This window comes from Styela clava, chromosome 10, assembly GCF_964204865.1.
Source record: "Styela clava chromosome 10, kaStyClav1.hap1.2, whole genome shotgun sequence".
Classification (NCBI taxonomy): Eukaryota; Metazoa; Chordata; class Ascidiacea; order Stolidobranchia; family Styelidae; genus Styela; species Styela clava.
The window spans coordinates 3,589,254-3,611,399 of NC_135259.1; the positions used below are offsets into that span (position 1 = coordinate 3,589,254).

Sequence of the window (22,146 nt, forward strand, 5' to 3'; positions counted from 1 at the left end):
ATAACGGGAACAGTCACGGCAAACCGCAAGGGAATTCCAGCAGAAATAAAAACAAAACTAAAGAAAGGGGAAATCATCTCAATACGAAAAGAACAATTACTCGCACTACTATGGCAAGATAAGAGGCCGATTTCAATACTTTCGACGTATTGTAATGGTGACGAGGTCATAGAGATACATATGTGTTACAGTTGTATGAATATGCAATGTGACTACTTTGTTTATTTTGCAATATGTTATCCTTGTGAGTGACAATAATTGGCCATTATTAATGTTATTGGAATATATAGCGAATGAAGGATATATTTTTATGCTAGTAAACGATTTTGTTTTCTTTGTTCAAATTTGATATTTTCGTATAATAAAATGATTCTGATTGCTGAATAAAATGTTCGAATTGAATCTTTATCGCAATGAGAGATCAAGACAAGTTATCATCAACTTATGTTATAATAGCATGAGAGAGCAATTCCGACAAGATACGCGTGTGTAGGTGAGTTCTTTCACCTACGACTGAAGTGTCGGAATGAACGATAACTGATGACACCGCTGGGTTCGCCCCTTTCCCGATGAATCAAAAACTAAATACGAGAGAGAATGAATAGGAGAGAACTCTCTCGTTTTCACCTTGGCACGGAACGGTAAAATTGAAAAAACTGATCTTGGCATCGAAAAGTGTTAATGAGTTCAAATGTCCGTGGTCAAAAATTTAACTGGTTGCAAACGTTCATGGGTGCTAAGTCCTTTGGTGCATAGGTCCATTGGTTCTAATGTCGACCGGTACGGCCTGTAGGTGGGTGCAAGTGTATGGGTGCTTTTGTTTGTGGGTGCAAAGATAAAGAACCCTGCAAGTCACTTTTTGAAGTAACGAATGGAGTCCGTTTTTCAGATTGCTATTGACTCCTTATTGAAAAACAAAACTGCTGGTCTCCTATGCGTATGCCTTGATAATGTCATTACCACCGGTGATGACAGAAGTATCATGATGCTAATATCAACGTTTCTTACAAAGATTCCGAACCTGAAAACTTCGCGTTAAATTAAACCAAATCTATGATCGCACAAAAAAAATTAATTTATCAGTGTATCGTGTTTCACGCAGTCCTATTCAACCTGACACTAAATGAGTTTATTGGATCTGTCCATTTTTTAACCAAAAACTAAAAAAAGTTGTTGGTTAGTACTACATATTAAGCCGAGTGGATACTTGATTTTTATGGGATTTGAAATTGAGTTGTGCAATCTGCGATGCCAACGAAGTTTATTCAAACGGTGTAATTGTGCCGCCCACACATTTATATATAATTACAAATTCCAAGTCGTATACAATCGAAAATCTTTTCTGACAGATGGCGTCAATATCCCGAATACTTGAATAATTCAATTTCGAAAGTGTATTGAAACAAGAAATTAGGTCAAATAATGTGTGACACAATTCTTGTAATGCAGTCGTTCAATTCTGTGAGAACATGTCAAATCTTCTTGTATAAACATAATAAACACTTCGTAAATGTTTTTCGTCGTTTATGCAACGGATGTTCCTGTAATTGCAAAAGTGTTTGCAATAAGACCAATTCGCAATAAAAAATACTGAAAAATTATTTACGATGATAATTCAAAACATTTTTATAAGTTGTTCATAGTAATAAGATGAAAATAGAGACTAATTAAATAATAGCACATTCCACTTACATGTAATAAAAAATAAATAAAGACTATCAGTACGCCCATGTCCGTAATGTTATACAAAAACTCAAACTGTTGAAAAAGACGAAAAAATAGGGAGTTCCGAATCTGTAGCATATCAACTAAAAAATTCAATGTTCTTAACAGCGTAGACAACGACGGTGTATAGTATGTATGTGATCCAAAACCGACGTATATATATATAACGTATTACCGCAAGGTTTTTTAGTCTAATATAATATTTAATATGTTTAAAAGTTCTACCATTTCCTTTGCTAAGCATGAGACTGAATTTTCATTTGCTAGCAAAAATCGACCACGTAGTCAGCAATTTATATCTAGGCTTGTCCATGGGACATATTTTTCCCTCTCATTCCATTCCGTAGCAATTTATGCCTGTTCCACCACATCCCACGGGATTTCCATTGTAATACTATTCGGGTAGCGGTATGCGAACTGTCCTAGCTTTACCGGGTCTTGTGAAGATGATTTATGCTTCATGATTCAGTTTTTAAAACCGTGTTCCCATGAGTTAAAAAATAATACAGCGAAATTTTGGATGAATAGGATTCATGGGAAATTTAGGAATAAGAAAAAGTAATAGCGAAAAATACTATCTTTAATCGTTGAAAATTTCAATGCAATTGGTCCAGTAATTAAAGAGAAACAATAGGAAGAAAAATTCTAACAAGAACAAGAGCAACAATAAGAACAACAACATAATAACAAAACGATCCATAGGTCCATACCGTGTAACCGCACCATCATGTTAAAACCGCGCCGGAAAAGACGCGCGTTTAATCATTTTTTTACGTGGTAGTTTGGTTAGATATATGTATATGGCTTTGATCTTGTTAAGGGTTGTTTTTTGTTAATTGGTGCGTGTTCAGCCCCAAGAGGCATATCTTCAGTTTTGGATAACTTCAATGCCCTTTCCGATTTTGCAGAGTCAGAAGTTGTACACCCAGGAAGCAGAGTTGAATCCGTTTGCTATAATGAGAACAAAAACTGCATAAGTTCCGTCATATTATTCCATGAGAAATCGTTCTAGAGATACCATGATAACGGAATATTGTATAAAGCTATTACAACGACACTGTTTGTAGGATATGTTAACTTCGAAAGATATTCGCCAAGACAAACACCTGTTGGTCCTCGTATTCCAGTTGCTACGATGTAAAACACCGCAACTGTATAAATATCCTTGAACAAATGGCCAAAGTATACAACAATAGAGCAAACGAACATCCCAGTGAATACTGTAATACAAATAAAGGTCATGCTTACAATCTACTTTACTTCTAACTTAATACCTATATCCTGATATATAATGTATCGTAAACCACAAAGTTGCCTATTAACTACATATTTGACAAATGAAATGTGAACATCATTCTTTTAGAAGTGGGAGATATTTTATAGAAAATTATAGATTACTTGCCCGCATGAATAAAACAGAATCTAAAATTGTTCCCATTGTGCTTACATCTCCACCGAACTCATCCGACAAATCAGAAAAAGGGCGTAATATCGTTGACGACACAAGAATGATTATCAAACCAATAACTGAAGACTGAAAACATCTGATAATTGTTATTATAGCAAAATCTGAGTTTAAACATAAATCTCGAGCTTTCTCGAGATTTCTAATGATGTTTAATATTTGAATACTGCTTTCTTCCATCGGTTGCTTGCTTTCCTTTAACACTTGTTGAGATTCAGGAGGAGGAAACTGTGGGGGATCGACCATGTTTAGCCATCCAACCACAAGTGATAATACCAACAGGACGAATATAAGGCCAAAATATGTTGTTTGTATTGTAGAAATGTCCAGATAAACGTCAGTCACATCTGAAGTGTTTTGCAACATATAGGGAAAATTAAGTCCAGATAATGTGATGATGTAATGATAATGTCCCCTGTCCAAGCGATTCCAATAGCTGCTGCTCTTTTATTTGAGGAAAACCGCAAAGCTGCTGACTTAAATACGAGAAGGAAGAATATGGAGCCTGATATCCCAATGAACACTTGACCCATCAAAACCATCCAGTAAACGTTTCTGTAATATAGAAAAGAGATATATATATATTTAGCAAGCATGCACTAGTTTTGTTAGTTCAAGAAGTGATTGTACAATATTATGTAGACATGTCAAGTAATTCTGAAGTTAGACCTCAAATTTCAATAGCTGTTGCTTTTTCATTTTCGAACCATAAAACTGCTAACACAAATACTATAAGAAGGAATATGGAGCCTATCAAAAACTAATAGAATCAAATTCGCCACAAAACTTTTTTGTAATAGCTCAAACAATGTGCTATTCATTTTCGAACCATAAAACTGCTAACACAAATACTATAAGAAGGAATATGGAGCCTATCAAAAACTAATAGAATCAAATTCGCCACAAAACTTTTTTGTAATAGCTCAAACAATGTGCTATTCGTAAGGTTGAGATCTGGTTTTGTTAGTTTGCACATTTTAGAATTGTAATCTATTGTGTTCGTGAATATGTGGTTTATTAAGGTGATGTTAACGTCTATGCTGTGGGAGTGACTCTTGTGGGATGAGTAATAAATAATAGGTAAAGCCAGGTGAGATAAAAGCCTGTCAATATATTTATTGGCTGGTATATTATTGCCTTGCTAGTAGATTAATATTAAAACCACTCATAATCATAAATTGACTAATTTGATTTTTCATCTTACAGAGCCATTGATCCATCGCTTCTGTCAAATTTACTATGCCGCTACGAGGATGCTTGTATACAACTCCAGTGATAATATTTTTCTGGGCATTGGCAATTGACACGCCAACCTTAATCCCCAAATTTTCACAATTTGAGTAATTGAGATAATATCAATGAACTTCAGAGGTGTTAAACTATAATTAAATCAGAAGGTTTGAATATACTGAAGTACTATGGAAGTCCTTCCAATATTGCCGTAATCTAAGAAACTACATTTGTCGGGGCAAATTGTCCGAGAGATAGTTAAAGATATTTCCAATTGGTGTTTGCCAAGAGGGTTTGTTAATAGTGGGTCATAAATGAATCTATAGATGTCATAGTTTTCTAATATACGCCAAAAAATTAATAAGCAGTTTGAAATCTGACCCAGGCGATACGATTCTCATTAGATATTTTTTATCAAAGATTTTCATATGCATGCATATCCGCATTTCTCTCTAGGAGATTTGTCTTGGGAAAATAGGTCCTTTTTTTTCGAGTTCCATACATTCAACATTTTCAATATGTCCCAAATTCTTGTGTTGTTTGATGTGTGGCACATGAATTCTTTAAGACTATGACTCAACGGAATATACTCATCCTGAAAATGTTTGAGCTATTGAAGTTCTCAGGGTTTTGTGAGTAGTAAACTGATTGCGAGGCTGAGATTAAGGACCAGCCTGGATCTGGAGGGCTTGATTTTTTGGGTTTCTCTTGAAGCTTTGCTTCGAAAAGAAGTTTTCATTTTTCTTTCTATAATGTAGAAGCTTGATTCTTTAAGTACAAAACTTCAGTATTAGATATCTAGAACCTTAACTCTAACCCCAGGTCGGAAAACATCGACATTGCGACTGGATTCTAACAAGGGTCAAGGTTAGGGTTAGGGTTATAGCCAATAACCTCAATGCAATACTCAAAAATATGAGGCCAATTTTGAGTATTCTTGATCGGACTATTTTGAAAACGCTGTGCTCAACAATGGAATTGATTGGATGACAACAAATTGATACAGATAGCGATCATTATTAGGTGTTCAAAGGAGAATTGTCAGTTCGGCACATTCGAATGATGAAAGGTTCTGTTTATTATAGACGAACTTTGAAACGGCGTAGCATGGTACTAGCGAATATAAACTTAATCCTTAACACCCATACAAATCACAATAAATTAATAAAAAATAATAAATAAATGGCATTTCAGGGTGAAGTGAGACGTGGAGAACGAATACTAGTTATCGGAAGCGGCGCGGCCATGACCTTTTTTAATTAATCATCATGTGCAAACGCCCGTGGCATAAACCTTCCATATAAAAAAAAAATTACCACATCGACACTCGTTTAAGAACTCGAAAATGTTCAGTTAACTTGCAACGTCTGTCTGCAGATATTGAAATATTTCTTCCGCTCATAAGATTTGTATCATCGCTACCGACATGGTGTCATATTACCGAAGTTTAAAAATAAACAGTAACGGCGGCGCATTAAAATAGCCGCGACTGTGGCAGCAGTTCTATGCCAAGGATGATACTTACACTAATCGCAAGGCTTATCGTGTGAACAACATTTATGATATATGTATGTTCATGGTTGGGTGTAATAATTTTAATCAAAAATTAACCAGCTCTACTAATAGAAACGCGCGCTAATTTTCTGAATCGCGCGCTAATTTTCTGGGCTCCGATAATATCGTCTTCGCAACCGGGATACGCATCGACAAATGGAGAACACAAATTTAAAATCACAATCGTTCACCTATTTTGTTGCGATATCACCAAAGTCACCGAGAGACATCGTTCACAGAAAAAAGCATGTATTATACGCTCAATTGAACGTAGATATTACAGGAAGCAATTATTCTATTGGCTCTTCCTGTATATCAACACTATTTATTCTTACACTATCTAACGTCAGCGAATAAAGCTCGAACTTGAGTAGTGAAGTATATCATTTTGGTCAAAGGTAACTTACCCAGTTCTTGTCAAACTTATCCACAACGTTGTGGAGAATCTCCACGATTTCTGGTCACAACCAGGCAACATAATTGACATGTTTCAGACGTTTATTGAATATGGGCAGCAGAAATTATACTCATCATATTTATTTCAATCCATTACTATCCATTATTTTATGATTACTCCACGCTGGTTGTATATTTTCAATGATTCAATAGAACTCAAATAAAAAATCCAACCAATTCATCAAGATAGTGTCTTTTCGAATATCTTATAACACTTTTGAGAAGACTATTCTTCTAAATTTGCCAGGTAGTTATCGAGCCATTCTCCTATTCTGTTTTCATTTTCTTTTCTCCATTTGATGTTGTTTTTTATCGATTCCATTGCTCCATCGAGTGAACGCCACGCCGATCTCAAACTATCCCGATAACGTGATCGAAATTCGGTGATCTAGAAAAATTTTGTGATGCTGAGTTGATTGCAAAATGTTATTACCAAATTTGAAGGACGTGTCATTTCTGACACAGCCGATCTTGCTGACTAACTTTGGTGAAGGAAGAAGAAAAGATTTTTTCAACGATTATAAAAGGAACTCGTACAAGACTGAACATCGTTGACAAATATAAGAAGGTGTGACTCCGATTAGCAGTGGTTTACGGCTCAATATCTTGTTGCGCGTGTGTCCGGGTATTTCCAGAATATTTAACTATGCTTCACAGGACATAATTATTACGCTTATACAGGGTGGCCCAAAAGTAGGTATACAGTTATTTTATTTATTTTTAATTACCTTCCAAGCAGCTAGAAAACTAATGTAAAATTCACACTAGATTTATTATCTAAAAAAATAAGCAATTTTTGTGGTACCTAACAAGTAACATAAAGTGAACTGCAAGTAGCTTCAAAGCATACAAAATAGTTTAATAACTGTATACCTACTTTTGGGCCACCACCTACTTTTGGGACACCCTTTAGAGTACATCATTCAAATATATTCTCGATATTACCTGTTTTAAGTCGTATGGTGTCGAAAAGCGTTGAGTGGGTACGACAAAAACTGAATCAAAGTCCGGATTTCCGCTCATGTATCTGAATGCAGATATTGTCACAAAACATTGAATATTTTTTAACCAACAAGTATTTTATGAACTTCATATTGTTTTATCTACATTTATTTTAAATTGAACGATGTACATACTTATTTACAAGTTCGTTCCAGTTTTCTGAGAGAAATCTCCAAAACAAGTCACGTCCATATTCGTTATCTGAAATACTCAATAAACATAGGTATCCAGTCTTTATTCCGACCAATGTTTCATTACTGCAGTATTTTATAAGTCTTGAAAGTATCCAAGGCTCTTTGCTGCAGGATAATCCATACCTGAAATGTTATATATTGTTACAATCAAAGGATTTAGGAACTTATGAAAGTGAAAATTTAGTATTTTTTGCTTTTAATAGCATAAGGAGATGGGTAAGTATTCAACTACGTCGTTGGTCTAAGAACAGTTCTACAAATATAACTCGGATGTATCAGTTATATGAATAGAAGCGTCAACGTAAAAACCAATATGCATGGTGGGAATTTTAGTTCAACCATTGTATTCACCACTGAGTAGCGAAAGAGAACTTTTCTTTTTTAAAACATGTATAAATCAACATATCGGACCCTGCTTTTCGTCCATAGAAAAAAAGACTTCAATATTATACCAAACATATTCCACAAAAAGTAAGAAATAGCGGTTTAACAAATGTGGTTCTTGACGCAATAATATTAATATCACCTTAAATCTGCTTTCAACTGAGTATTTGTGCTATGCTGGTGTTTACTCCAAGCAAAATCCCATTCTTCTAGTCCGCCATGACGAATTGCAGCGCAGTACACGTATTTTCGGAATGTGCTTCTGATAATCCTAATGAAACACGAGCATCAATTTAAAATAATATGATCTACATTGAAAAAAAAATACAACAATGCCCAAATATACAGCCACAAAATTCGCGCATCGGAACGGCTACGGCGGTCGGACCTCAGAGAACCGAATTTGCTATAAAATTTGAGAAAGAACGTTATGACGTAAGCGATCAAACGCGCCTGAATAAAAAACGTTTTTTTCATTTAGCTAAAACAGAATAATTTAGGGTCAAATATTGGATCGTAAAAATCCTGAGAGAAAATTTCAAAAAATATTGCACTTCTGCCGACTTGAAAAATTGATATAAGTAATACGATTCATATATATATACACTTCGTATCCAATTATGTAATATTTGGTATTTTTGCGATGATATGCCAGTGAAATTATTGTTTCTTTCAACTTTATTCACCTTTCTCTTTCTGGGTTCCGCATCCAACGACGGTAAAGTAATCTAGATTTTTCAATGCATGATGAGTCTTCGAATCCGCATGCAATTTTGACAGCTTCTCTTTTAGCCAATCTAAAAACAATATTATATATTGATCTATTCCAAGATATTTGTTTATATTTATAGCATTCGGGGGTATATTTTCCGATCTTTGTGCAGAGTCAACTTAAGACTGGTTTGGCAATACATTTTTAAATTTCTATATCTAAACGACCAAAGAAGGTATTTGTCACCAACGTGAGCAGTACCAATCTATCATCCTCTCACACTCGTGCTCTGTCAACAAAATACCTTTTCTTATTTACAAAATTCTGTTCCGTTGTATTGAACTATTCAATGACAATAAATGTTTCAATTGCCGTGATACTTGAACTGCTTTAAATCTACCTTGACACACTTCATATTGAGGACATAATAAACAGCTCCAACAGTGAAATCGTACGACTCTACTTACCTTTCGATTAAGGCAGAGTCCTTCAAATTGTTATCTATCCAAGTTTCTTCATTATAAAATCCGCGAGTAACAAGGCTTCGGAAAAATTTCTACAAAATGCACTCGATTTTATTATATATATATATATATATATTGAGGAATGTTGCCATACCTATTATATTGCCATACCTATTATATTGGAATATTGCTATTGCATACCTTACCCGAAGAGTTGCAAAGTACACCAAATGCCCAACAACAGCTTACGTAAATAGATTAGATATTTTGCTGTATTCTCGTATACAAATTCGAAAGTTCCAGGTGAGCAGACTGATTGAAAAATTAGGAGTCACAACACAAATCATCAACTTAGAACAATTAGGACGTTATTTCGTTACATTTTGTAATTGTTGCCATTATACATTTTTCTTATTTATAAGATTTAAGGAATAGAATAGAAGGAATTCATTTTTACCTGAAATTTTCCATAAATTTCCGATCTTCCAAACATATGATCAAAATATTCCATTGTTTGTGTGAAAGATCCCCATGGTACATATTCGTCTTCATTTGCCAAATATGTACTTATATCCAGAGCAAGAGTTATATCGAGTCTTCCTGACCTGAAATAAAAGAGACACATCTTAACGCTTCAATCTAGAAAAAGCTTTTTATTTATTTATATTCTCAAAAAGCCAATTTAAAGATTTTGATTATTAAATATTTACTCAATAACTGGCTTCAACTAATAAGAACCATGATAACCATTTGTCGCAGTATATATTTCTTGATTAGTTATTTACGTACCTTGCTAGTGTGAATGCGTCATCTATTAGTTGGGCTCTGTTTTCAACAGAAAATTCCTGAAACAATATTTGTGGTATTAAATGAATTTGTGATTTGCATATATACTTAAAAATTTCAATTCTGTGAAATATTATTACATCCAGCATCAAGCAAAGAATTTAATATTTGATGTTCATACTTGAGCAAGTTAAAGTCAAGTCGCGTTGAATTAAAAAGTGGAGTTCAATATCAATTAAAAAATTCCTGTTGGGAAAATTATTACGATATCTTGTAAAATTGTCCTAGTATAATCAGCAATAACTTCTAATTCTCGACGACCCAAAAGCACCATACGTTAAAATGACTAATAGGTATACATACAATTGTGTCTTGACTATTTTACTAGGTCATTGTCAATTGCCTAATTGGATTTGCAAATCATAAGGAAACGAATTAAGATGACAAAACGATCAGGCATATGATATCGTATATATAATATATATACGCGTTGTGAATTGACAATGGATGTGGTAATCAGTTTTAACGTGAAAAAAAGTTGAACAGTGTTATGTGTAAGTAATAAATTGTTTTAATAAATTTTGTAGAAAATATTAAATCCATAGTTGCAAAAAGATTTTCCGAAAATTTATGTTATGATTATATACAACATAAAATATCCTGATGACGAAAATTTGAACAGTTTTATGTGTTTAAGTAATAAATTGTTTTACTAAATTTGTAAAATATATTAAATCTATAGTTACAAATAGATTTTCCGGAAATTTGTGTTATTCTTATACAACATAAAATATCCTGATGAACAATTAACATTGCCCTTAGTTAAATCAAGTTATTGTATAGTGTATATTCGTCAATAAGTGAATAGATTTTATCCCAAAACAACTGTTATAAAGCCAAGATAATATTAATAAATTCAAATTCTAAATTGATAAAGGCTTTGGTGTTTTAATAACATTATGTCACTAACTAATTGCTCAAATACCTTATATTGATTCGACTTGAGTGTCTCTATTATTTTTTGCCAAGTATAGGCATCATACTTTACTCTGTAGTATCCGATTGCATCAATGTTTGCAAGAAGATATTCATTTTCACCAACATTAACTGCAATGAGAGTTTCTTTTGTCACTAACCACTTTTTGTAAAATAAAAGTCATTAACCTCGGAATTGATATTTGAACTGTGTTCTTTGGATTTTATTCTGTTTCACACAGAAATTGAACAAGCATATAAAAGCAAATTTGAATACTCTATGTCAGCAGATGACATATACACTTGACTAATTAGCTGAATTCGATTTTGATATTATTCCTAATTTTCTCAAATTCGTGTTGAATTGAATTATGGTATCACTGCTGGTTTCATTCTTGTATTCTTGGAAAGGATCCTACTTGCTTACTTAAATTCAAAAAAAAGGTTAACAATATTCTATGAGCAAACAACATGCTTACAATGAAATCGAAATACTTTGTGGTAAAAAACATACTTGTAGTTGCGACCCCAGGTTCCATCCATTTCATTGAGATATTGTTTGAGTCTATTTGGGTACTTGTTTTGTAAGTCAGTGGCACGTACCATTTATAGCTAAATATTGAATTAAAGTAAATTCGTTGTAAAAATTCCATAAGATAGTATTATTCATAGAAATAACGCTGATATTTCTGTTTTATTGTGTTGTTGACAAGGGATTGACAACCAAAAAATGTGCTGTTCTAATGCACGATGATATTTGATCTCAACTAGTTTAATAATAGACAAAAGTTGAAATATTTATTCTCACCCGTATGTTTCACTACTAGGTGTTTCTACTGGCACAGCATCTTCATCCATCAAAAAATATTCTTGTGAAATATTGTAACTATTCGTACCCGGAATTTTTTCAATGCTTATAAGGGGATATCCCATTTGCAACGTCCAAGTTTTCATTATTTCATTAACACTGGTAGGTAACCCAAGATCGGCGACTTGCGCTTGCTAAAGTTGAAAAATAAATCGTTTTCCTATTATGGATTTACTACTAACATGAGTCTAATTTGAATCAGATAATGAATAAAAATAGTGCGTTCTATTGGGCTTAGATCAGGGCTGTCCGACCTTTTTGGACGAAGGGCCACATTTAGTTTACGAAAGGTTGCGCGGACCACTTGACATGGCAGTTATGTTCTAGTTTTCACTACACCGACTACAGATCAATGAAAAAACAAACAAAGCATCTAAATTATAAGAACAATGAAAATACGAAGATACAGTAAAGTTAAAGAGTTTTAACCACACATAGATATTTCAATGGGAAGTATGGCACTGCGTTTATCCAACAAGTTTGTCAATAGTAGGTACAGTGGAAGATGTAGCAATGCGGAGTGGATTTTTCACGTGGCTGTCAGAAATTTTTGTTTCACAGGTGATTTTACATGGTTCATCCGTTAAAAATCTTGCTTGTGGAAGTAAATGCCGTCAAATATTGAGGTCATAGAACTGCCTCTTCTGGCTTCACAGAAAAAAGACATGCAAACAGATTGATATACATGGCCGACGATAAAAATAAATTCAAACATGTCTCACTAGCGACCACAAATGGACCACAAATGGACACAAAAGAAGCTTTCAATAGCTAGGTGGTGCTTCTCGCGCGTATGAACGACAATTTTTTTAATATAGGTTTCAATAATGGCTCAGATTTGTGAAATACATTGGGATTCAAATAATAACGCGCGGGCCACTCGGGAACCGTCGGCGGGTCACATGTGGCCCGCAGGCCACGGGTTGGACGACCCTCGCTTGGATACTCACTAGATAATTTCGTATGATCTGCAAAGTGATATTTTGCATTTGAACTGGCAATACACTGTTCAATATAGCAATTAAAATACTTACATCTTCCCAATGTTGAAATAGGTCATTGTGAGTGGCAGAACCGAACGCTAAATTGCGTAGATATTGCTGAAAATTATCGAAATATACCTTAATCAGACGGAAATTATTTTGTAATTTAGAGTATTGTTAAATCTCTCGCTACTGATTTAGTTTCTACGAGACTAACTCCTTCTTTTTCTTCTATGCTTTTGTGCCGGTGGATCCATATGCATATAATTCAGGGATGCTGTAGCAAGGTTTAAAGTTAACTTTTCTAAATGATTTAAACAAATCTTGCTGCACATTAACACAAAGATATTTCTGTAACGTTTTGCCTGAACAAGGTCAGACTTCCTCAGGCATACATAACTCAAATATCACGTTCTGCTCAAATCATGTATGTTTGAGGAAGTCTGACCTTGGTCAAACGAAACGTTACAGAAATTTATTTGATCGGCAAGATTCTTTCTTGATCACTTGAATTCCTAAATATTTAGTAATTTTATAACATAAATGAATAAACAGTAAGCAGTAAGAGAAGTTTTTTCCTCGATGCTTTTTAACTAGTATTTTTGCCTCTGATTCGTTGATACAAATTTAATAAAAAGACCTTCTGGTACAGCAAAAACTATAAATTCTTCAACTTAATCATTTAGTGTTTAGGAAGTCTCTCACCCTTAATCCAGCAATAAAATTTTCTTCTCCTAAGAAGTTGTTAGTCATTCTTATCACGCTCGATCCCTGAAACATATAAAATCATAAGGAGCCAGATACGATGATAAAATCAGATACGACGACCATACCAGCAATACACAACCTTCAGTGAACTGAACTCATTGGTTACACGACCATTCAAATTTAATAATTTTTTTACACCACTATTGGAAACAGTAAGATATATTGCAGACATTTCTATTAGCACAATGTCGAAAGAATTTAAAAAACTGTTTTACTTTTTTATAGCTGATGACATCAAATTGGCTCCAGATTTCATCAGGGGTGTTGACAGGCTGAACCAGAGGATGAGACGTTGTGAACGCATCAGCTATTAATGCATCACGAAGACTTCCGATCACAAATCTTTGAAACTAAATTGAAATTGACTTTATAACTCATATGCTTACAAAATGTAGTAAAAACAAGAATTATTGATACACTTTAAAATTGTTTTAGACGTTTGATAAAGACAGAATTCAGTTAGATGACGTATATTGCAATTTTTCAGAATACCCCTCGACTAAGACTTGCAGATCAACTGAAACATAATAATACGACGACGGAAGTGTGTGGTTCTTATTGTGAGCAGTGTCAGTGATTGTAAGATTGCACGTTGTTACTTACAGTTTTCCATTCCGGCTGAACTTTTGCTTCACCTAGAAACCCGACGTAAGTTGCAAATCCTTCATTCAACCAAATGTCATCCCACCACATTGGGCTCACAAGGTTCCCAAACCACTATGAGAAAATGATACCCAAGCTAAATTAACATAGAAAATTAACATTCGAAAACAAGGATACGCAATATTCGCCGGTTAGGTTTTAAGCCTTTTTCTACCGATAAAACTTATACAAAGCAGGATCGAATATAAATTTCTGCTCTTTGTCCAACTTGTATTTTTACGGATACATTAAAGAAGCTAACCATATGTGCAAGCTCGTGGGACATTACATAAGTCAGGTCAATTTTATCTGTGATGGAAGAAGTTGATTTTTTGTACAAAATATTGCTTTCTGAGTATATAACCAATCCCCAGTTTTCCATCGCTCCGGCACCGAAATCAGGAAAAGCTAATTGATCTGGAAAATATAAATATGTATAAATGTAATGGAGTATCGGAGCCAAACTGTAGAAACTATTCATACAACTTTACTCTTTATGCTTCATTTTTGAAATGAATTCAATAATTTTATTGGCTAAAATTAGATAACATTAAAATAATTGTATTTACACTACAATCATAGAAATAAGTTCATGCAATTAGTGAAATATGTAGCGAGACATTGTTCCAATTTAATGCAACAAAGTTATACCAAAATAATAATTTTTTCTTTCAACTCTATCTGAAGATAAGGACGCCAAGCGTTACATTTTCTGTGTTGAACAAAGGGCCTGCTAGGGAGAGTAGGAATAACGTTGCGGTGTGTAGGTTGAATGAAAGAACTAAGTAAAAAACATTGAAAAAAGTAAACATAGTTTTATAAAAAAAGTAAGACATGAGTTTTACGTGTTCTCGATATTGACGAAATACATTGAATAAACTATTATGAGTTCGCTCAATCCAGACTTGTTTTTGATGGTGATCTTGTGTTGTGCTGTTTATTTTAGTGACCAAATCTTGCCAAAATTTAGAACATTTTATTTATATTTAACAATTGGAAATTCAACTGATTCAAATTAGCATTTTTTACTTCCAACCTGCTTTTTGGAGCGGGTATTCAATGTTGAAATAGTGTTCAAAATACTGAAGTATCTTCGGTACAATTTTTGATGCATATTGTGCTTCGTTATTTGCGATTGCTTCTTTGCGAGCATAAATTCTTGTCTGAAGAAAGTAAACTTTTACGTTCGAGAAATCAGTAAGTTGAAAAAATAATTTTGCGATTTTTTTCTGGATTCTGATTAACAATAGTAGTGACTTTGATTGAAGCGCCACAACACAGCTTTTCAGTGTAAGCGTGTCTACTATTGAAATTCTCAATATTTCATTCCGTGACCTACACAGAGCCACTGTTCATAATATATTTTAAGTGTTATATAAATACATACGATACTTGCTATTTATTTTGTTTAACATCTCTTTTTGGAGCCCCACAAGTCGCACAAACAAACGTCAACTGAAATACTTTTTTCATAAACGACACAGATAGCGAACAGAGAACCTCAAATTTTAGTTTAATAGATATTCACCATCTAACTCCCTTTAAGTACGATGCACTGCTATGCCTGTAATTTAAAGTTTTGTTTAAAATAAAAATAAAATGTACCTGTACTCCAGATTTCGTAAAAGTCTCTTCGTAACCAAAATCACATATAACAAAAGCCAAGAGGTAGGTAGACATTTTCACTGTTTTGTCAAACGTTGTAGAATTCCACAATTCACCATCGACTGATTTTGTCTGTTCATTTAAGAAAAATAAAAATATACTCTTGAAATCCTTTGAACTCTGGTAGCTCAGCCCCATGTATGTTTGTTGATATGAAAAAACTTGGACTTTATCCTTTTTAACCGCTTCACTAGTAACTGTCGACTTATTATACACACTGGGGTAAACTTTAAAGTGGAAAAGTCCACGCTAAAATAAACAAGCAGCTAAGTACCGTATACCAATACTCTCCAAATATAGAAGACAAAAGTACCTGAAAAGATATTGGCTTCATATTAGAGACTGCAAAATATCCCGTGCTGGCTTTATACCACAAAGTGACTGAAAATTTAGCTTTCAGTGCGGGTTCGTCAAAGCATGGAAATGTTTCTCGCGCTCCAGTTGCCTCCATCTGTGTAGCAGCCATGACTCTGTTCAAAGTTCAAACATTTATTTACTCATTTTATTATGTCTACGTAAGAGTTACCGGTCGACCGAGCTTTTTCGAGTTCGTCTCGAATATGAATTGAAAAATATATTGAGATATTTCAACTCATATTTGACACATTGGCACTTAGGCTGAATTTTCCAACGAAAAAAGAGGTAATATCTGCAATTATTTAAGTAATATCGTCTTTTATCTTACTTTTTTTCTCCAGATCCATCAATAATTTCTACTCTGAAAAGCCCGTTCATGTCATTCTCAAATTCAGAAACAAAATCGGATACTGTGAGAACATAGTTTACACCTTTAGAGCAAACACTTCGAGTTTCAACAACAAGATATTGGTAAGGTTTGTAAAGAAATGCGCGCTCGAAAGGAAATTCTGCACCATTTTCTATTCTGACATCAATTTGCTTTGCTGTGTAGTTTAGTTTTCTGGAATAAGCAAAAAATACAATGATATTTAAAGTTTTAGCATGCTTAGAATGTACAACGTATTTGCGTAACAACTGATCGGCTCACCAGTTCCGCGCTTTTTATAGATTGCAAGTTGAAATTGTGATAATAGTCTATTTGTATAAAAAAAAATTTTTTTTTTCAGTAGGCTTTATACACGAAATATTTTTTGTATCCATTGGCACAAAGCACTAACAATTCAACCGAAAGAACATTTAATATTCGTTCACCTCTTTTCAACAAATTCGGCAAAGTTAAATCCGTAAATATTAATAAACATCACGGAATTATATTTAAGAAAACGAAGTTAATAAATGATAAAATACCCTGAAAATATACAAATATCAGGCATATGTTACTGAAATATACAGATAAAATTCACAACGAATATACAGAAATAATTAGTAGCCTCACAATTGACATTTTTTTCCGCTGTAGGCTACTCACATGCTGTGTAAAATGATGTATTTAGTTGGAATGTTACAGATGTAAGTGACAGAAGATGATCCAGTGAATATATACATTCCTTCTTCATTCTTCTCAAACTCTGGTCGAAGTTCAATTTCGTATTCTATCGGAATGAGATTCTTCGGCAATCTGATGTCGAGCCATGGTTCTGTTTCGGTCGACGCTTTTGCAAATGAAAGCAGACCTATACAAACATACTTTCACTGTTTTAAACTTATATATGCAACTTGGTAATTCAAATTAACAAATGTTTTTTCTATCTGACAGCGTGTGAAATTTTGCTAAATTTTTTATTGGTACCATGTCTGTAATTTTTGTGTCCAGTTTAGAAAACACAAAAGTGTGCGCCTGTCTAGACCGAGCTCTTGAACATGCCGTCAATATTTGTTACGAGTCGCACTTTCCATCGACCGTTGTTAAAAAAAGTTCCATCACATCTCACAGTCTCGAATTAGTACGGCGCACGTGAAAATTCTAACTAAAACTTTCAAATAAAACTTGGAACGTTACCCATGGGATATTTATAATTATTCTGACAAGGTTTGATTGGTATGATTCAAAAACCCGACACATTTATAAACCGCTACGGTATTGTTCAACATAAAAGATACCTTTCCCCGATTATTGCCGTAGCAGTATCCATCAATGTAAGTTTGTTAAATTTTGGCGGATCGTAGTGCTGAACATACACAATAAATTATTAAATATATATATAACTAACCCAGGGAAAATAATACTGAAAGTATTAAAATCTTCATAACACTTTCAAGGGGAACAGACCGTCCTCGTTCTTTTAACTTCTTTCTATATACCTATAGAATACTTTCAAATTTGCTCATTCATACCACAAGAAGGATTTTTCAGTTATAGCTATTGCGAGACATAAAGTTGTCGTAAATTTAATCGTTTGAATAAGTCTAATGTGACTTGTTTTACAAGATAAACCATCCGCTGAAGAATTTAACTGGGTCAGTCAAATATATACTTAACCTCAATAAACATTGTATGGACATCCGACGCCAAATTCTATTTATTTTCTTATCACCTCCATTGGCATTAGACTTTGCGCTTGATAGTGGTTTATATACTTTATGACTACAAAATGACAAAACACGTTCATCCTGTTGTCAACCTATTTATGAGGTTCTCCGTAGTATGATCACTAACTTTAACACTAACTCAGGACAAACACATTTTTAGTAACTTTATTGCAAACAAATAATGTGTAGGCAAATGACATAATTGCTAGTTGGTCTACATTTAATATCCTTACAGTTTAGTAGTAATATTTGAAATACATTAGAATTAATTAATGTCATCAGGCTGTTACTGGGTTTGAAAAGGCAGTTGGTTTTTATTTTCAAAACATAGAGATTTAACAATCTCGCCCAACCGTTGTTGCGACCGACGATGCTGCTCCTACAGCTTCTGTTTTGCATACGATAGGAAAGAGCAAATGCATGCGATTGTCGAAACGTGTGCCATGCTTGAAGTGTATGCGTATTTGTGAATCGATTTAGGCATCAAATCAAAATGTTTTTTTCGAATGAACGCTGCACCTATAGTTATGAGTTATCAGTGGTTCGCAAACTTTTTTAGTCCCAGAGCCAAATTTCGAATCTCAAAATTCTGAAGAGCCGCACACAAACAACGCAAGTTAAAATAGCAACAAAACTTAAACACGTATTAAAATACCAAGTCATCGTAACAACAACACGCGTAACAACTAGGGCTGGACAAAATATTCAAATAACGAATAGAATAATAAAATATTCTAATGGCATTGTACGATTCGAATATCCGGTACCACGTGACCTGCGCCGCTTTGCTTGGACACCGAACTCGCGCGTCTCCAACTCAACCGTGAATTGTGCGAGATTTCCCCACCGCACTAGCTACCAGAAAAAAAGCGACAAATTTGAAAAGTTGTTGTCTTTGCGTTATGGTGTTATATGCTTTTTCTTTGCATTTAACGTATCGTTCAATTGTATATTTTGCAAAAAACGTACCCACCGTTCCGTAAATTTAGAAGCGTCAAACCAGATTAACAGATTACCGGAACCAAACAAAAGGGAGACTGAAGAACGTAGCTCTAGATTGAAATGGGCAAACACGCCACAAAGATTGGTGAAGGGACCACGAACCAGACGACTAATTAACGTGGTGTTAGAAAGACCAAATTTGTTCCCATCTCTTTCAATCACATCGAAAGAACAACGCTCACAGCCATCTTCTATTCTTGAGGACCCCAACCATTGTGACCAAAATTGTCTGCCACCACCCCCAGAGTTCGAGAGCAGGCCGTCAAAAAGATGCTGCACAAATAGTAGATATGTTCGACATGCCGAGTCCAAATTGAGAATCAATAATGGGACTACTAGCCATATCTAACCCCCTCGGCATTGCTACTAATGAAAAGATGTTAAATGACTTTGGCACCAATCACAGTTGGATGAAAAGATCTATGTTCGAGATACACCGAGCATTGCGTAAAATGGGCATCCAGCTTGACGCGAGAATATGTTAGATCCAGACGTTGTTCGATTATTTCGTGACCTTAGGGCGAAGCTACCTGAATCTTTGAGAATATTCTCGTCCCGCAAAAGTCCCCAACATTACTGAAAAGAGCCAGCCTGTTTGGGAGATATTTTGGGTACAGACCAAAATCCCGGGATAGAACTCCTTGGCGAAAGATGTCGCACTGGAACTCGCAACTAACTCAAGCTACAACCAATGAAGCAACAGCCCCGGTTAACTACATCCAACCCAACTGAACAGAACAAGAGATGCAACAAGGCCTGGATTTAGCGGAAAACTAGTACGGAAGTTGATGGAACCGGTACAGCAACTCCTCGAAACAAATGTTACCCTGTAAATATTTAAAAATTATGAACTATGAACTCCTGCCTCTTATGTATTTGAAGGATGAAAAAACCGGAGCCACATTTTTACCTGATACCGGTGGCGTACCGAACTTAATGACAATGAAAACAGCAAAACAGGCATACCCACAAAGTTGGAAGATCGCCGCCTCCCTTCTATGATCCTAAAGGCCATAGGCGTATCTTGTCAAGTAAATTCCCTAATGATAGTAAATATGGACGGGCTTGAAGTTCCTTTTATCACGGGGCAAGAGATTCCTCTAAATATAATTGGGTTCGGATGGCTGGGACAGGTGCATGCTTTGCAATCGATCCCCATAGAAATAAATACCTCATCGTCGTGCATGAGTAATTTGCCAATAACAGTCGGAGAACCAAGAGCAACGACTCTTTTGTGCGGTCCGACGCGAAAGGGCAATTTATAGAGTCAAAAGCAGGGGTTCACCAACCCGTTGCCTGCGGGCACCAAGTCGCCCGTGAAGACCACATGAGTCGCCCGCAGGTCTGTTCCAAAATAAGCTTAATAACGAATTAATATTTGTCATGTTATTCTTGTATAAATCGCACTTATGACTTATTTGGGAACTGGGAAGAACACTATGTTAAATATTATGGGAACGATCATTCTAACTTTTATTTGATCTCAGTAATGGAACGGGTCATTTATTACTCTCCTAATTATGACATCACACAGATGTCACCTTCCACGAACTCGCGTATTTTCGTGTACGTTGATTTGTGGGACAGCAATTCCAAAAATACAATTATTGATTTCAAAGAATGACGGCAGAGAAAAGACAGAAAATCTACCATTTTCACGATGAATGGGAGGTGGATTACTTTTCACCACCGTGAAAACAGCTTGCGTATTTCTCATTTGCAGGGCGATTATAGCGACGACAAAGCGAAGAGACATTTCAAATCTTGCCACTCACTATCCATTGGTCAGCTCAGTACGGGCAGAAAAAGCTCGCCTTTTAAATCAAACAGCAATCCTATGTTACGAGATTAGTGTTTGGTTCAAGCCATCTTTGTGAATCAACATTTTTTGACATGAACTTCACAAGAAACTAAGCACGGAATACGCCGGGATGAGGAGCAAATCAGGAGGATAGAATCCCAGCCTTGAATCAAGGGGGTCAAGTCTTGGACTTCCGGGAGAAGCACGGAATGCAGGAAAATCATCTGTCATGCCTAAGCCAAATAAACAAGTTACGACGTACGAAACAATAATAAATTATGCATTGAAATAAGGCACATCAAACAAAGTAAGACAAGAAGGTTGAGCGCTGAGGCGATAGCCCTTGCAAAGGAAGCCTATCTTAATTCACCTGAAAATACCATAATCTCGGAAGAAGAACGGAGGAAAGTATATGGGCCCTATGCCAGAGAAAACCTTTTGTCTGAGGACCGTGAGGGGGAAAGGGCCTAGCGGAAGCACTCGAAAAAGCCGTGAAATATTTTCTGGGACTCGGAGTAATAGAGCCTGGGTTCTCAGAATGAAAACTGGCGATATTCGTAGTTCCCCGGAAGATGAAAAAGCGAAAAAGGCAATAAGCGGGCTGGCAACAATCTTGGAGAGTCGTACAAAGTCCTCAACCCTTGAAGCCTGCAATCAAACCGATTGAAATACCACCCCCACTAATACCCGATATAGAGCAAATGACCCAGGAAAGGGATGTTCTAACGCTTCTTGACCTAAAGAAAGCCTATTTTCATTGCGATGTGACAGATACGATGAGACAATACGGGAGTATTTGGTCTACTAAAGAGAATGAAAGAAAACTCGAAAAACCCAAGTCCTCGAATACTGATACAAAGATGGCTGAATCATTTATCAGGATTTCAAATAGGTAAAGTAATACACCAATCTACTAGAGAAATTTTTACCTCCGATGGTCTCTCTCGTGCATTCTAGTTGGAAATGTCCCTTACGCCAAATGAAACAGGCGCTTGGGCAACACATACTATGTCGCCAGACAA

At 35.2% G+C, this 22,146-nt stretch overlaps 2 protein-coding genes and 1 long non-coding RNA gene across 3 annotated transcripts in view; 1 reads left to right on the top strand and 2 right to left on the bottom strand.

Moving 5' to 3' along the window:
- Positions 1-22,146, top strand: part of LOC120337688 (aminopeptidase N-like) — a 64,209-nt gene that overhangs the window by 13,213 nt on the left and 28,850 nt on the right. The window lies entirely within an intron of this gene.
- Positions 1,518-6,499, bottom strand: LOC144428174 (uncharacterized). Its single transcript, XR_013478173.1, has 2 exons — positions 6,382-6,499; positions 1,518-3,745 (listed from the first exon to the last, which is right to left on the bottom strand). It is a non-coding gene; the product is annotated as an uncharacterized LOC144428174 (long non-coding RNA).
- Positions 6,455-18,196, bottom strand: LOC120337571 (aminopeptidase N-like). Its single transcript, XM_039405400.2, has 22 exons — positions 18,003-18,196; positions 17,261-17,465; positions 16,559-16,792; positions 16,187-16,343; positions 15,814-15,945; positions 15,245-15,371; positions 14,471-14,625; positions 14,170-14,283; positions 13,782-13,916; positions 13,504-13,569; positions 12,850-12,915; positions 11,756-11,949; positions 11,462-11,559; positions 10,958-11,079; positions 9,976-10,031; positions 9,644-9,791; positions 9,190-9,278; positions 8,697-8,807; positions 8,153-8,281; positions 7,567-7,749; positions 7,376-7,457; positions 6,455-6,818 (listed from the first exon to the last, which is right to left on the bottom strand). The coding sequence occupies exons 1-22, from the start codon at positions 18,037-18,039 to the stop codon at positions 6,657-6,659; spliced, it is 2,802 nt and encodes a 933-aa protein (XP_039261334.2). The 5' UTR covers positions 18,040-18,196; the 3' UTR covers positions 6,455-6,656.

Coding starts and splice junctions, on each gene's coding strand:
- LOC120337571 (XM_039405400.2), bottom strand. CDS start 18,039: ATGAAGATTTTAATACTTTCAGTATTATTTTCCCTGG. Junction 15,946..16,186: donor TGAAGCCAATATCTTTTCAG/GTACTTTTGTCT, acceptor TTAAATGAACAG/ACAAAATCAGTCGATGGTGA. Junction 12,916..13,503: donor ATTTTATTGCTGGATTAAGG/GTGAGAGACTTC, acceptor GATAATTTTCAG/CAATATCTACGCAATTTAGC.